This window comes from Phycomyces blakesleeanus (genome assembly GCF_001638985.1).
Source record: "Phycomyces blakesleeanus NRRL 1555(-) unplaced genomic scaffold PHYBLscaffold_9, whole genome shotgun sequence".
NCBI lineage: Eukaryota > Fungi > Mucoromycota > Mucoromycetes > Mucorales > Phycomycetaceae > Phycomyces > Phycomyces blakesleeanus.
The window spans coordinates 254135-269027 of record NW_017265142.1 but is presented as its reverse complement, the minus strand read 5'-3'; the positions used below and the strand labels follow the sequence as shown (position 1 = coordinate 269027).

At 35.1% G+C, this 14893-nt stretch overlaps 8 protein-coding genes across 8 annotated transcripts; 5 read left to right on the top strand and 3 right to left on the bottom strand.

Annotated features, from left to right (window-relative positions):
* Nucleotides 1–71: 71 nt before the first annotated feature.
* Nucleotides 72–561, top strand: PHYBLDRAFT_144618 (hypothetical protein; the record flags this gene model as incomplete). The annotated part of the gene is made up of 3 exons (XM_018431254.1): nt 72–146; nt 237–274; nt 471–561. 3 exons carry the CDS (start codon nt 72–74, stop codon nt 559–561), a joined length of 204 nt encoding a protein of 67 aa, XP_018292205.1.
* A 612-nt stretch (nt 562–1173) lies between these two features.
* On the bottom strand, nt 1174–1940 carry PHYBLDRAFT_124422 (hypothetical protein). Its single transcript, XM_018428990.1, has 2 exons — nt 1925–1940; nt 1174–1681 (listed from the first exon to the last, which is right to left on the bottom strand). Exons 1-2 carry the CDS (start codon nt 1925–1927, stop codon nt 1241–1243), a joined length of 444 nt encoding a protein of 147 aa, XP_018292204.1. The 5' UTR covers nt 1928–1940; the 3' UTR covers nt 1174–1240.
* Nucleotides 1941–3797: 1857 nt separating this feature from the next.
* On the top strand, nt 3798–5128 carry PHYBLDRAFT_133191 (hypothetical protein; the record flags this gene model as incomplete). The annotated part of the gene is made up of 6 exons (XM_018429553.1): nt 3798–3865; nt 3939–4010; nt 4067–4321; nt 4387–4451; nt 4528–4681; nt 4747–5128. 6 exons carry the CDS (start codon nt 3798–3800, stop codon nt 5126–5128), a joined length of 996 nt encoding a protein of 331 aa, XP_018292203.1.
* A 1799-nt stretch (nt 5129–6927) lies between these two features.
* On the bottom strand, nt 6928–7436 carry PHYBLDRAFT_167588 (hypothetical protein; the record flags this gene model as incomplete). The annotated part of the gene is made up of 2 exons (XM_018435675.1): nt 6928–7046; nt 7124–7436. The coding sequence occupies 2 exons, from the start codon at nt 7434–7436 to the stop codon at nt 6928–6930; spliced, it is 432 nt and encodes a 143-aa protein (XP_018292202.1).
* A 1044-nt stretch (nt 7437–8480) lies between these two features.
* Nucleotides 8481–8925, top strand: PHYBLDRAFT_63887 (hypothetical protein; the record flags this gene model as incomplete). The annotated part of the gene is made up of 2 exons (XM_018441197.1): nt 8481–8551; nt 8577–8925. 2 exons carry the CDS (start codon nt 8481–8483, stop codon nt 8923–8925), a joined length of 420 nt encoding a protein of 139 aa, XP_018292201.1.
* Nucleotides 8926–9192: 267 nt separating this feature from the next.
* PHYBLDRAFT_63888 (hypothetical protein) lies at nt 9193–10153 on the top strand (the record flags this gene model as incomplete). Its single annotated transcript, XM_018441198.1, has 4 exons — nt 9193–9339; nt 9455–9568; nt 9673–9867; nt 10010–10153. 4 exons carry the CDS (start codon nt 9193–9195, stop codon nt 10151–10153), a joined length of 600 nt encoding a protein of 199 aa, XP_018292200.1.
* A 948-nt stretch (nt 10154–11101) lies between these two features.
* PHYBLDRAFT_167585 (hypothetical protein) lies at nt 11102–14027 on the bottom strand (the record flags this gene model as incomplete). Its single annotated transcript, XM_018435674.1, has 8 exons — nt 11102–11979; nt 12085–12206; nt 12349–12438; nt 12605–12701; nt 12830–12947; nt 13199–13381; nt 13776–13791; nt 13954–14027. 8 exons carry the CDS (start codon nt 14025–14027, stop codon nt 11102–11104), a joined length of 1578 nt encoding a protein of 525 aa, XP_018292199.1.
* Nucleotides 14028–14582: 555 nt separating this feature from the next.
* PHYBLDRAFT_144612 (hypothetical protein) lies at nt 14583–14866 on the top strand (the record flags this gene model as incomplete). The annotated part of the gene is made up of 2 exons (XM_018431253.1): nt 14583–14706; nt 14790–14866. 2 exons carry the CDS (start codon nt 14583–14585, stop codon nt 14864–14866), a joined length of 201 nt encoding a protein of 66 aa, XP_018292198.1.
* Nucleotides 14867–14893: the final 27 nt, after the last annotated feature.

Here is a 14893-nt window from a genome sequence, read left to right as displayed (position 1 = left end):
CTATATTCAGAGCACTAGAGTATTCAAGGACGTCTTGATAACAGACTGGTCAGTTCTTTCGTCTGACTCACATGAAGACTCGTTCTCCTTTCTGTTGGAACACAGCTTGCATGTTGACCATGGATGAGTGGTTGGACTGCAAGAAGGTTGCCGTTTTTCTATATCGCCTTTACTTTTTTCAATTCTAAATTGTATCAAAACATCCTTCTTATCTATCTTCTTTTGAATTTTTTGAGATGTTTTTGGCCTTGATGAGTGAGCTTCCTCTGGGTCTGTAGTATTAAAAAATAAACCAATAGTTAAATAACTGAATATTATTAGTATATAATATATCTTACTTGTCTGTTCCGTATGTTGGGATTTTAATCTTCATCAATAAAATACACATAAAGCCCCAATTCAAAGTTGCTCTTTATTGGTTTTGCAAAGACTTCAATGTTGATAAGGCATATACGTGTTATATAATATAGTTTTGACGAGCAGAACATCGACAGGGAAGGACGAAAAGAGGAAACAATCGACAATGCGAGCGCATCTCTTAGAGCTGGAGTCAACGACTAGAATGTTTTAACACAAGAGACCATTTTTACTTTTTGCTCTCTTTTTTAAAGTATTTTACCCTTTTTGATGATTCCAATGACATTATCTTCATTTCGGTAACATCCACAAAAGAGATAGTGAACTAGATAAGTTTGATTCGCCTGAATTAATTTTCCTTTTTCCAAAATAGGTAAGCTAAATTTCTGAAAATTAATTTTGATTCGCCCAAAAAAAAATGAAAGTGTCTCACTCTCAAGTTGAAAAACTATATTTCTTCCTTTAATTTTGTATTCATTTGCATAAATTGACTTGATTCTATATAAGATAAAAAAAATGTACTCAAAATAGTCTATATATTTAATACAAAAAAGTACACCTTACCTGTCTAACCTAGTCAGCCAAGAGATAATTTGTTTAATAAAAAAGCACATATTTCATAGGATAAAGCCAGATATCTTTTACAAGAATTTCTCACTCAATGATTCAAGCCAACACACATATAATGTACCCCAATTATCTTTTTTTTTTTACTTTCATTCCTTTCAATTACACACAAAGTATTTGCAGAATGAAACACAAGATACCCATTTCTTTTTCAATCCAATTCCTTTGAATGGATAAAGTCAATAATATAAAAAACCACAGCCAAAAAACTGAAATATACATATATATTTGATTTGTAGAGTTTGTTTTGATTTTTTTACTTGAGGGGAACAAATCTGGAAGAGTGGGTGGCACCAATACCGGGGCGACCGTGCTTAACAGGCTTGTAAGAGATAGAGAACTCAGCAAGGTAGTGAGCGGTCATCTCAGGCTTGATTTCAACCTGGTTGAAGGTCTTGCCGTTGTAGACGCCGACAACAGAGCCGATCATCTCGGGAACAATGATCATGTCACGGAGATGGGTCTTGACGGTAGCGGGCTTCTCGCCGGGGGTAGCCTCCTTCTTGGCGTTGCGGAGCTTCTTGATGAGGCCCATGTGCTTACGCTTAAGACCACGCTGGAATCTTCTACGGGCACGGGAGTGGACGAGAGCCATGAACTGCTCAGAGGACAAGTCCAAGAGCTGCTCGAGGTCAATGCCGCGGTAGGTGAACTTGCGGAAGGTTCTCTTTCTGAGATTAGTCTGCTCCTGGTCAGCCTGTGGTGATGGTCATGAAGTTAATAGGTTTGCTTTTTTTATAATTGACAAATATATAAATATATATATATAAATCGAAAATGTCCAACAGAAGAAGAAAATGTCGATAAGATTGAACCGATTTTTTTTTTAAAAAAATATATCCTGATCGTTATCATCCATTCATCCTCTTTCTCTCTGGGTGTGTGTGTATACACGACAATCAATGGATGTGTTGTATAGTAGGTGGGAGGGCTTACGTACCATGTTGGAAAAAGGGAGGAAGCATTAGATTGCTCGCCTTGGTAGGGTTGAAGAATCCGGGACTGGTCGCCGGACCTTGTGGGGGCCGGTTATCCCGCTCCCATCCTCCTCTTAATCCGTTCTTTTGTTCGACCATTTTCCTGTGTCTGGCTCGGGCCACCCTCCAAAGCGGATACCGAATATCTTGTCTTATAATGTTGACATCATTTGCCTGTGTGTATGTATGTATGTATGTATGTATGTGTATGTGTGCCTGATTCTTAGTTATTCAAACACGTCGCTTTTTTCTCTCGTGCACGTTTTCTTGAAATAAAGGCAAACGTACCAATTGATCGGACATCATGGAATCTTGTAAATTATTGATTTATAAAGAGAATTAGACGTTCCAAAAAAGTCTACTAGTTATTTTGTAAAAGCTCTTAAATATAAACATGTTTCCCAACTCTCCACATCTATCGATTGAGCCAAAGGTTTTCGAGAAAATCAAAACCATCCTTGTATGCTCATTTTATCGAAAGTCATTTATGTCAATTACGGCCCAACATGCAAGTTTAGAAGGCATGGATATATACATATTTAATATTATTTATTTGGTTGTCTTTCACTGAGAAAACCTGTTTGGTAATTGGATTATACCTCCACAGCACTGGATCCATGCCTGAATAATAGGCACGAGCAAAGTAGGCTGAAATGGTATTATGATAAAATATATTTGATGCTGATTCAGTAGAAAAAAGGGGACCCATTATTTAGTTAAATGTGTCTGTTTTATGGAGGCTGCTAATTATCAATGAATCAAAGACGTTGGCAATAGAAATGGTAATTATAACAAAATGCGCGTTATGCAACACAAGTACACACTTGGTCAGGACTCTGTTATCTTTTGAGGTTGCTTTATTTTTATTCTCTTTTATATATGGAATGGGATGAGTATTTCTATAGAGTATTAAATAGATATTATCGACAAAGACAAAGTGCATTGGTCAGTTGGCCATGTAATTTTGATTCTTTAAAGACTAATTTGACAATCATCGAAAGATATTCTGTCGGTCTAACAAGAGGACAGTGTACTATATATTATAATAGTTTCTGTAATACTTGGGGCAAGTAAAGGATGAGGTATTGTTATCAGCTTTTACAGGATCTGTAATTCAGTCCCATAAAACATCTTTTGTAATATTATGCTTAGATAAAATATGGGAAAAATATTTAAATCAACTGCATCAAAATTGAAAATAGCTTTGACACATATGTATCTTCTTATTGAGATCATACAGTCTACATAATGAGTTAAATAGAATGAACTTTCGGCGTTATACATTATGACACATATGAGGTTTCTATTATTAATAGATAACCAAAAATGATATTACAAAAAACAATAGGTAATTTGCTCAGCAATACAAATCTAGAGCTTAACAAACAATTTCCCTAATTTGGTCATAATGCTTTGTAGCGGGCAAATGTGCTTGCGTATACTTTGTATAATTTTGGAAGAGAAAGAAATGGAAGAAAAAGGAAAAAAGAAGAGTACGTTGCTATATATGGTTTTCCACCTTTTCAAATGATCTGATTCTTATCTTTTGTTCGTGTTCACGTTAATTATTGAATACATTCGTAAAATTTATTTCCGTTTTCTTTGTTAAATATTTCCGAAAACAAATAAATTAACCTTTAGTGCTTTGTGGACAATGAGTAATAGATTACCCGAAAAAAAGGCTCAGTTACAGGTATTACAAATTGCTGTACCCATAAAGAATAAGGAAAAAGAGGGAAGAAAAATTAAGTATAAATTGATAATCCAAAAGACTGTTTATAGTGTCAGTATCATTTTCATTCTACAAGCATCTTACTACAAATCAAACAATAAAACATGGCTCACCTCAGAGAACTCGGCAAGACTGGTGTATTGGTGTCTTCTATTGGACTTGGTTGCATGGGGTAAATGATACATATACTAAATCACTGCCTTAAACCAACTTTCATATAAAGCCTGTTAACATTTTAATTATAGAATGAGTGAGTTTTATGGCCCTACAAACGATGAAGAGAATATCAAGACACTTGAGCGTTCAATCGAGATAGGGTATGTATACAAACATATATATGTATTTACTGAACCTTATTCGTGTATTCATACAGATCAACATTCTGGGATACTGCCGATATGTACGGAATCGACTCTCACAACGAGCGTCTACTATCTCATGTATTAAAAACCCAGAGAGACAAGATCTTCTTGGCTACGAAGTTTGGCCACATTCGTACTAAGGATGGAGAATTTACTGGCATAAGTGGCTCGCCTGAGCACGTCAGAGAAGCATTTGAGAAAAGTCAAAAGAGACTTGGTGTTGATGTGATCGATCTGTATTATCAGCATCGCGTGGATCCTAATACGTAAGCCCTTTCTTTCTTTATTTCTGGATTTCAAATGTATCCAAATATACTAACTTCTTTTCAAGTCCTATTGAAGATACCGTCGGAGCAATGGCTGAACTTGTCAGGGAGGGCCGTGTTCGTTTCCTTGGTAAGCAGTTAGTAGTAAGATATAGACAAAGCTACCTCGATATCTCACAGTAAGCTTGCTAAAAAAAATATATCAGGCCTATCTGAATGTTCTGCAGCCACCCTTCGTCGTGCTCACAAGGTGCATCCAATCGCCGCTATTCAAGTTGAATACTCCCCTTGGTCTTTGGATATCGAAAATAATGGATTGCTTGATACAGCTCGTGAATTAGGTGTATCTGTTGTTGCCTAGTAAGTGCAGAAATCTAGAAATCTAGATATATGATATTAAAATATGATGGAAATTCAAATCACAGTTCTCCTCTTGGTCGTGGTTTCTTGACTGGTGCTATCAAAAGTCTTGATGACCTTGACATAACCGATTTTAGACGCGCATTCCCTCGCTTCTCTCCTGAGAACTTTGGTAAAAACCTTGAGTTGGTTGATGGAATTACTAAGCTTGCTACCAAGAAGGGTGTTGCTCCCAGTCAATATGTGCTAGCATGGATCCTTGCTCAAGGTCCCGAATTTATTGTCATTCCTGGCACTAAAAAAATCAAGTATCTCGAGGAAAATTTCAAGGCTGGAGGCATCGTGCTGTCAAAAGAAGAGTTGGCTGAGATGAGACATTTAATTGACAATGCTGATACTGCAGGAAAACGATATCTTCCTCAACACCTTAAAACTGTGAATATTTAGAGCAATATTGTAAAATTTATTAATATACAAGTACATAATTAAATAAATAAATATCCACTTACTTTTGTACATATATATATATGTATGTGTGTGTGTATGTGTGTATTAGTATACAGGCACACCAACAGGCATCATAAGTTCTATATTCCACCAAATCAAAAGGGAAGCATCTCGATATCCCATATGCTAGCTTATCCACTTTCACTTAATAACGCTGCACAAAAAGGACTTTCATAAAAGAGAATCAATATTATGTGAATCAATGTGTAGCAAGCCAGTCGCTGTTCTTTTTTCAAATATGTACAATAACAAATAAATAAGGAAAGCTAAAACTGAAAGGTAAAAAAAAATAGCAGCGATTGTCGATTGAGAATAATAGGCGCCTAGCGCGATACCCCAGTGAATGTAGCCTGAAGGATATATACAAGCTAAGTAACTGAAAATTCTCATGTGTAATGCTTAAATACGCCGAATGACGTATCATTTGCTTTGAATTCTACCTGCTTTGAATATCTTGACTTTAAATCTCAAAGATAATTAACATCACCAAAAGCAATAAATAAATAAATAACAAAGAATTAAGACACCCAAGACAAGCCAAAACCAAACAAAAATTGTAAGGTACAATAAGCGTTGTGGAGATTTTTTTTTGCTTTATTTTTTCCCTTGGTATTTGAATCTCACAGCCATTGAGGGTGCTGAATTTTTGTATTTCTATTTTTCTTTCCAATTACATATAATCTATATTTAAAGTCAGGCTAAGTGCTTTCTTAAAAAATAATCTTAATGTTAACATCCAAAACTCTGGGATTCCTTAGGATTAAAGCACCAATAGATCAATAGTCAAAGTAAAACGAATACGCTTGGCAAGAAGGAAATATTCTATTATTTAATAAAAAGAGAGGGGCATTAATACTAAGTGGTCTTTTTTTCTCTATGATAAGAATGCCATAAAATGACGATATTTCTCTTTGTAAAGTATAAAATTTCGCTAAAGTAACTGCTTTACTTTTTTTGTAGATATCATCGCAACACAGCATTAACTGTATATTTCAATAAAGCACTAGGTGCTTGTTACTATAGAGTCACCGTTACTTTTGTCAATTAAGCAACTCTAGTTCATAAAAAATATTGTTATTGGCATTGAATAAGCTGAAGGTGTAACTAAACTTTTTTTGTTCAAATCGATAGCAAAATCCCCAGTATATTATTTTTCTTTATTAAACATATCAACTATATATATATATATCTATATTTGCTTTATTTTCTGCTGTTTACTTATGGCTCAATATTGCTTTGAATTATATGTAGTTTTATGTCCTAGTGACTGTTAGGTTCCTTTTGTGTCTACTTGTACTGACAAAATAAATATATAAAAAAACGTTTTTTTGTACCTTTGAGCAAAAAGCGCACAGACCAGTTAAGAGTAACCTACAAATCGCCGTTATAGAATTATGTACTCCATCTTTAGTTATTGCTACACCGATCAAAGCTAAACTCTTCATTATTCTTTTTACTTCATTGCTTCTTTGCTTTGCCTTACTTTACTTCACTTTGCAAAATCGCTTTTATAAGTAACTTTATTAAATATTATTAGCCTCCCCTTCTGTCGTAAAACAGTTACACAACCTCAGTAAAAGGAATATACAGTCATATCACGTTTGCTCTGACGTGGACATCTAGGACTGACAAAAAGCGCAGTCCTAAACTTTAATCGCAGATGAAAACTTTTCGATTACATATAGAACCCCTCCAACGCGCGTCGTTTGTTTTCTCCTTGAGCAACAACAGTCCCGGTTTCATAGTGAGGCGTCTCTTGCGACCGTTGCAGGGAGATTCTTCCATGCTACAAGCATCGGAAAGTGAAAGTTGTTACTCGCCAGCTCAGTTAATTCTGAGAAGTCGTGGGGCATGGTCTCTTTTCTTTTGGAAAGACTACTGTGTACATCGCATCGCCAATGTGGAATCATGATGCTGGGGGGAGGGAGGTCTAACCTGTGGTGAGATGTGCTGGCTCTTCACTGCTAACCTGACTGAACTCTTTAACGGCTGACGGTGAAGCTACTGGTAGTCGAATGAGCTGGACCTTATCACCTAGTGGTAAGTTCTCTGGCGAGTTCGCACCCACATTACTCGGTGACGAGATGTGGGGCTGGATGAACGGGTGCTTTCCGTTGGTTTGCCACCATTCCAGCACCTCCTTCGCTACCAAGTCAGGTTTACGTCCTGAAGGAGATTGAGCCGCGTAATGCGGGGACAAAGAACTTGGTGTCATGCTTTTTATTCTTTTACTCATGTAAAAGAACATTAAGTGAAATTCAATCAAATAGAATAAAATAGCTTCTTTATGTATATCTTTAAATAAATAAATAAAGTCTTTTTTAACTAGTATCGTCTCCAATAAAAAAAACACGCTTTTAAACTTTTTTTTTTTACTTGATTGAAGAAGTTAATGTTGTAATTAGGAGGGCTCATTTATAAGAAAAAATTAATCTAGTCGAATAAATCTGAAAAGAAATGAAGTAAAAATGTAGTTTAATGTAATATAATATCTGTGCTCTTATCCTTGTGTCGATCACCGTGTTTAACTGTAGAGGCTATTGTTGTCTGTAGATTATATAAGGATAAAGGCAGAATAATTCTTGAGATTTTCGATGGCACGAAATATATATTGGTGAATTTGGCTAATCTTGATGGACATTGTAAATAAGATTATTTGAATGAGAGAAATAAAAAGCAATAGGTCAAAGGCAAAAATAAAAATAAAGAGAGATGAGAGGTGAGAGAGAATAAAGAAATGCGTGTTTGAAAGGGAGACCAAAATGGCGTGGTGAATCAAATACACAAGTAATGCCCTTGTTGTATTTACACAGACTTTGCACAAAAAAGTTTAATTTGGATGTATTTATGAAACAAGCATTATTATCTACAATTTTTTTGTACTTTGTATATTAGTGAATGTCTGTTGCTCTCAATCCTTTATTGAACATACACCAACATACGCGTGCAATTATATGCACAGTGCAAATTATGATCTGAATCCAAATAGGAAGAGTGAGCAAGTATTGATACATTACAGAATATACATCCTTTAATATTTTGTTTAAGTATAATTCGCCAAAGATGTACAAACAGCTTTTATATTACAGTCCTTAAAGGCACTCTCAAGCAAAGAAAAATAATAAGTTAATTATGATATGATAGATCTTATCCAACGGTGTTTGTTTTGTTGCTCATCCCAGTAAATTTATAAATAGTAACGTAGCTGTAGAAACGGCCCGAAGTAGCTAAATATCTCTTTTTATTTGTCTTTCAATAAAATTATCATTTTATCTGTATTCATTTTATTGGCATGGAGTTGGACATTCACACCACACAACCAACCCACCGTGTGTCAGCCTGTAGTAGTTCTCTTGTGACATAGTAGATGACGATATTATTTTCCAAGCCTTTTTAACCTTAACCGTAATTGTGACTCTTCTGTATATAACTTAAATAGAATTTCTTTGGATACCGTTGGAATTGTATCCTTACTATTACTCGTGCTAACATTAGATATGAAGCGCCGCATTCTCTCCCTATGTCGCAAATACACTGCTCGTATCCCTAATTGTGCCTGCAACGAACCTGAGGCTTCCGATGCTGCTAGAATGAATTATGTATCGACCACCAACCCGCCCAAAGTGCTTGAGATCCCTTTTGAGATCCTTATCTTGATTGCTTCTAATTTCAATGAATATGATATGAAGCATTTTAGCATGGTAACTACCGTATTATTACCATATATCGATATCTAAATACTCCATAGACCTGTAGCAAATTTAGGCTATTTAGTCTAGATCAGGATGTCTGGAAAGTCATGTAAAATGCTCAGTTTACTTCTGACGAAGATACTACTCCTTAATCTGATATAAACTCATTGTGGAAACAAAAGTATCTACAAAAGGTATGAATATATGTCGTTGTTTTTCATTCGTCTCCTCATCATACGATTTAAAAGAACATCCTTGATATATCCCCCACCTGTTTAACGGTTTGGATATTACTTATGCTTTTATTTTGTAATGCTGATTTGTATAGCTCTTTTAAGAATTTCGGCTGTAAATGATATGTGTATAATACACATGGATTCCCATTATTGGGAGCCTATAAAAACAGAATCTAGCATTTACGGTCATGTAGCCAGACTAAATTTCGTGTGTTGGCTCAGTGTAAATATCTTTTTATTACAGTCAAATTCTAAAGAGAAAGAACCAACGAAAGATCGAAAGAGAAAGGAAAGGGAAAGGGAGAATAACAATAGCATGGTATCCTCCACTTTTTAAGATTTTCGGAAACTTTGAATCTGTTCCTTCAGGAACATACAAAATTCAATGGAGAATACGCGTCACTAAATCTATTATAAATCATGGCATGTTTAAATTCAGAGTTTCTTTAAAGGTAAAGAAGAAGAAAGAATAGAGAATATTGTCATTGTTATTATTTAAAGCATCTGTTTCTGTAAAAGCTGTGCGGGAGCTTATATATTATGTCGTTTTATATAGTCGTTTCCTGAAGAATCTCCCGTAACTGATGAGACACGTTTGATGCCTAGAAAGTTTTACACCGATCCTTCGATAGTTCGTCGTGGTTGGCTAGTCCTTACCATACCAGGAACAATTGGTATAGACAAGAAGCTCGGGTTTTCAAAGGTTTACATTGTACACAATGATATAAGCTCATCATGGAAAAGTGGCCTGGTAAAGTAAAAGATGAAAAGAGATGGAATCACTTACTTTATTTTTCTGTTCAATTTTTTTTAATGTTGTTATGATTATGATACTGATAATAATTCCAACAACTTATTTGGTTATTTGATTACTTTGGTCTTTCTTTAAATAGGAAATTGATTGGGCTCGGCTTGTTCCCGTATCTCATGCAAAAGATTATGATGACGCCAAGCTGTACGTCAAAATGAACCAGGACAACCACATGTATTCTGTGCACAAGGATTCAGATCTTGGAAATATCTACAAAGAATTTTGAACTTATTAGAGAACCCGTTGTCAAGTGAAAATTTAGAATTTTCACTCACTTTTGCTTTACGCGGCGATTGAAATTCCAATGAAAAGATGAAAAAATTTTACTGAGGGAGGCCATTTAGTGATGAAATGGAGTGAAAAATTGGGAGTTTTCTAGTTTTTCACTCCATTTCATCACCAAGTTTTTATTAAGAGTTGAGTTTATTTTTCCACCTTCTAACATAAATCTAATATAGTCAAGAGTCTTCTCTATCTATCTACTTAAGAGAATAAGTCTTGGAAAGCCAAGTTTATTAAGATGTATCTATCTTATGTTTGTCACAGTACTTATGTTTTCATCAACTGTGGTTGAGTTTTTTCTTTTTTTTTTGATTGGGTTTCACTAATAATTCTTTTTTAGCAGTCTTTGAAAATATCACATCCCAACAAGTTCTCTATTATCTGCTACAAAAAACAGCAATCAAAATTGGTAGATTATTACCATTTGTACCCATATTGTATTTTTTTTATAAATATTTATTCTAGACTCTACAGATCTTCTTTCTTTTATAGTTAACAGCCTCTTCCTCCTTCTTCTTTATACCAACACCCTAATATATTGATACAAAACGTTCCACTTGAAAATAATTATATGCAAATTCTTGTTATTATTTTAGTATTGAATGAATGCAGTATGCATGTATGTATATGTATATGTATATGTATTTAATAATAATAATCATAATGTATATATATATATATATATATTATAGAAGAAGAAGAAATAAAGCCTCCTCTTTTTCCCTTCTTTTTCAAGAATATAATTTCGATGCAAAATATTATTATTTTTGGCTTTTTTTTAATATTTTTTTTTGACTTCCATGATTAATATTTATATATATTTATATATAATTGTTATTATAATTATAATTTTTTCTGTTTTTCCTTTTTAAACTTTTTGTTTTTGTTTCTCTTACTGCTCCAAGAAGAAGAAGTTTCCGCTCAATTTCTGTTCCTGATCTAATTGAGAATCAAGCTTGTTGATTCTGGGACGGAAGTTGGTAGGGTCACGACGGAAGGTGATTTGGAGTGATGCCAAGAACTTGTTCATACCCGACAAGAGAGACTGGGGGGAGTTTGCGACGGCGTGGACAGAGGGAGTACCGTCATAGACAATGACACGGTCAGCAAGGTAAGTAGCCATGATGAAATCGTGCTCGACAATGAAGGCTGTGCGCTTAAAGTGAACAATGAAACGCTTGATGACCTTGGCGGCAATAATACGCTGCTCTGAATCGAGATAGGCAGAAGGCTCATCGATAAGGTAAATATCGGCGGGCTGTCCGAGTGCAAGCACAATGGCCACACGCTGCAATTCACCACCAGACAAATGGGTGACTTCCTGATCAATGATACCCTCGATGCTCATGGGCTTCACGACGTCGGTCTGGAACTGTGGGTTGAGGAAGGCAGCCTTGATCTTCTTGATGAAGAGCATGCGGACAGTTCCCTTGAACTTAGGACTGATCTTCTGGGGCTTGAAGGACACGTTGAGCTCGGGGACCTTCTTGCCATTATCAGGAGCAAGACGGCCGGCAAGCATCTGGATGAAGGTAGTCTTACCGGTACCGTTCTGACCCAACATGACAACAATCTCAGAGTCTGTGAATTCACCAGGGCGAACATCGAGCTTGAAGTCTCCAAGAGTCTTGGAAAGAGCAGGGTACTTGTAGTCTCTCTGCTTGTCGACTGTGGTATCATCTGCAACCTCAGCAATCTTGAAAGTCAAGGATTCCTCACGGAAACGCAAGTTCTCGGTACGAATGTTACCATCCAAGAAAATGTTGATACCTATAATATTTGAGTAATCAATTGATTAATATGAGAGCTTTAACCAGGTATTTTATGTATTCGGTACATGATGATTATTTTCAGCCATCAGTTAGCATTTCTTACCATCACGAACTGATGCAGGGAGAGTAACAACACCATAGACAGAGGGTACACCGTAAAGAATACAGACGTAATCAGACAAGTAATCCAATACGGACAAATCGTGCTCAACAACGATAACATAGCTAAAAAGAAGAACATTTCATTATTATTCAAGTACACACACGCACATACATACATATTTATATACCATCGTATACACCACATACACCAGCTAACCAACTTCAAAAAACTATCCCTCTCTCTCTCTTTCACTATAGAACTTACGTTTCGGGGGAAATCAAGCCACGGATAACTCGGGCAGCATTCAAACGCTGCTTGACATCCAAGTATGAAGAAGGCTCATCGAACATATAACTATAAAATACAAATCAATTAACAAATTATCAAGGTTTTTTTTTGCATGATAGATATTATGTTTCGCCCCTCCCCCCCTCAGAAAGAATGTTTTATATATACATTTTTTGTTTCAAATATCTACATACACCATAAAACAAACAACAACAAATAAAATCCAACTCACACATGGGCTTGCTGGACACAAACAACACCAATAGCAAAACGCTGCAATTCACCACCAGACAATTGACCAACTTCACGGGTCAAAACTTCCTGGAGATCTAAATATTATATATGTATGTAAGTAATCAAAGTTTGATAATAATGATAAATCTAATATATACATATTCTCTCTCTCTCTCCCTTTTCACATATCATTAAATTTAAATTTAAATTATATATTGTGTACCTAAAGCATCGATGATATCGTCGAGGTTGTTGCGTTCAAGTTTGTCATCGAGCAAAGCGCCAACCTTGCCACTGACAACCTTGGGGATATGATCGACGTACTGGGGCTTAATAATAGCCTATGAACAATTAAAAGCACAAAAAAAACAAATTCAATTATTCATCCAAGCATTTATATATAATATATATCATTTTTGCCATTTTCTTTTTACTCCTTATTTTTCCCCCTTATATATATTTCTCTTTTTTGTATAATAAATTATCTCTAAATTGTTGTTACAACTACTATCATTATTTGTAATGATCCAGATCAATTTAGATCAACCCATATCAAATCAGATCAAATCAGATCAAAGCAAATGTTATTTACCTTCAAGTTATCTTCAAGAATCTTGGTAAAGTAGTTCTGCAATTCTGATCCACGGAAGTACTTAAGGATATCTTGCCAGTCGGGGGGATTGTCGTAGCGACCGAGGTTAGGCTTCATCTTTCCGGAGAGAATCTTCAGGGCAGTGGACTTTCCGATACCGTTGGTACCGACAAGACCGAGTACCTGGCCAGGACGTGGGACGGGTAAACGATGGAGCTTGAAGGAGTTTGCAGAATAACGATGGGTGACTTCGCTCTCGAGATTGGTGGGCAAGTTGATGATGTGAATGGCATCAAAGGGACATTTTTTGGGGCAGATACCACAACCGATGCAAAGGGATTCTGAAATGTAGGCAATCTTGGAAGTAGGTTCGACTTCAATACAGAACTTGCCTATAAGATAATAAAAATGTATATTTGAAACAATAAAGACGATTAGTTTATTAATTAATTGATTGATTAATTGATTGATTTTATATATATATATATATATATATAACGAGTCTGTCTGCCTGTATGTTTTTATACTGTTTTTCTCCTGCTTATTGAATATTGCCAACTTTACCCATTCTGTTTACAGGGCAAGACTTTTTACTGTTTAATATATATATATATATATATAAAGGGGGATGAACAAGACATTAGTATTCATTCAAATAATAATATTACAACATAATACTATTACTAGTAGCACTGTTTTGACTTTTTTTTTCGTTTTTTCGTTTGCAATCTTCGTTTGGTTTTCAATTGACTTACCATTCCTGTCTACACTTCTTGGGTTTGCACTTGTCGGCATTGATAATGGCAATACGAGTCAATTTGTCACTCATTTTAATATATTAAATATATATATATATATAATATGAAAGTTTTGTTCTTTTTTGTTCTTCTTTTTGTTGTTCTGGTCTACAAAAATGGCTTTTTCTTCCTTTAATATAAAAGAGAAAAAAAGGGGAGTTTATGTATAGAGAAAGAGAGAGAGAGAAAAAAGAGAAAAAGAGGAGGGGGTGGGAGATCGCTTAGAGAATAAGAAAAGTGCGGAAAACAAGCGTAACTCTTTTTCAACCTTTTTTTCTATTTTTTTACTTTCTTGTTTTTTTTTGCGAGGTTCGAAAAAATAAATAAATAATATACATATATAAATAAAAAAAATTGGACGGGATTTGATGTCATGTCGTGACTGCTTTTATTGGTTGAAATCCACATCTGGATGTCAAAGGTTACAATAAGAAATAAGTATTCAATGTGTGTGAGTGTGTGTGGCGGGGGAAGAACAAGCCTAGAAATTTCTGTATATCATATATTTTATTTATTTATTTATTTATTTATTTTATTTTTCTCTCTCTCTCTTTTGTTCTTTATTTCATTCTTACAATAAAACCAAAATGTTCCAACGCATTGCAAACTTCTGGCTGTCTTCATTTGTCACCGAGCGTCTGTTGGCCAGTCCTCTCTTCCACCGCATGGCTGCAAAGACCCATCAGCATGTCTCTACTGTTACTGAGAAAGGTAAATTAGATAATAAATATATTTATATTTTAACCTCTTAATGTACAACATTTGTAATGACTTGTATTTAATATTAATAATAGGTACCAAGACCGGCAGTGAATTCATGAAAGCCTTTAAGGAGAACTTGGAAAAGGAAGCCAGAAATGCCAGAAAGTAAAAGAAAGAAGAAGCTTGTTCAACAAAC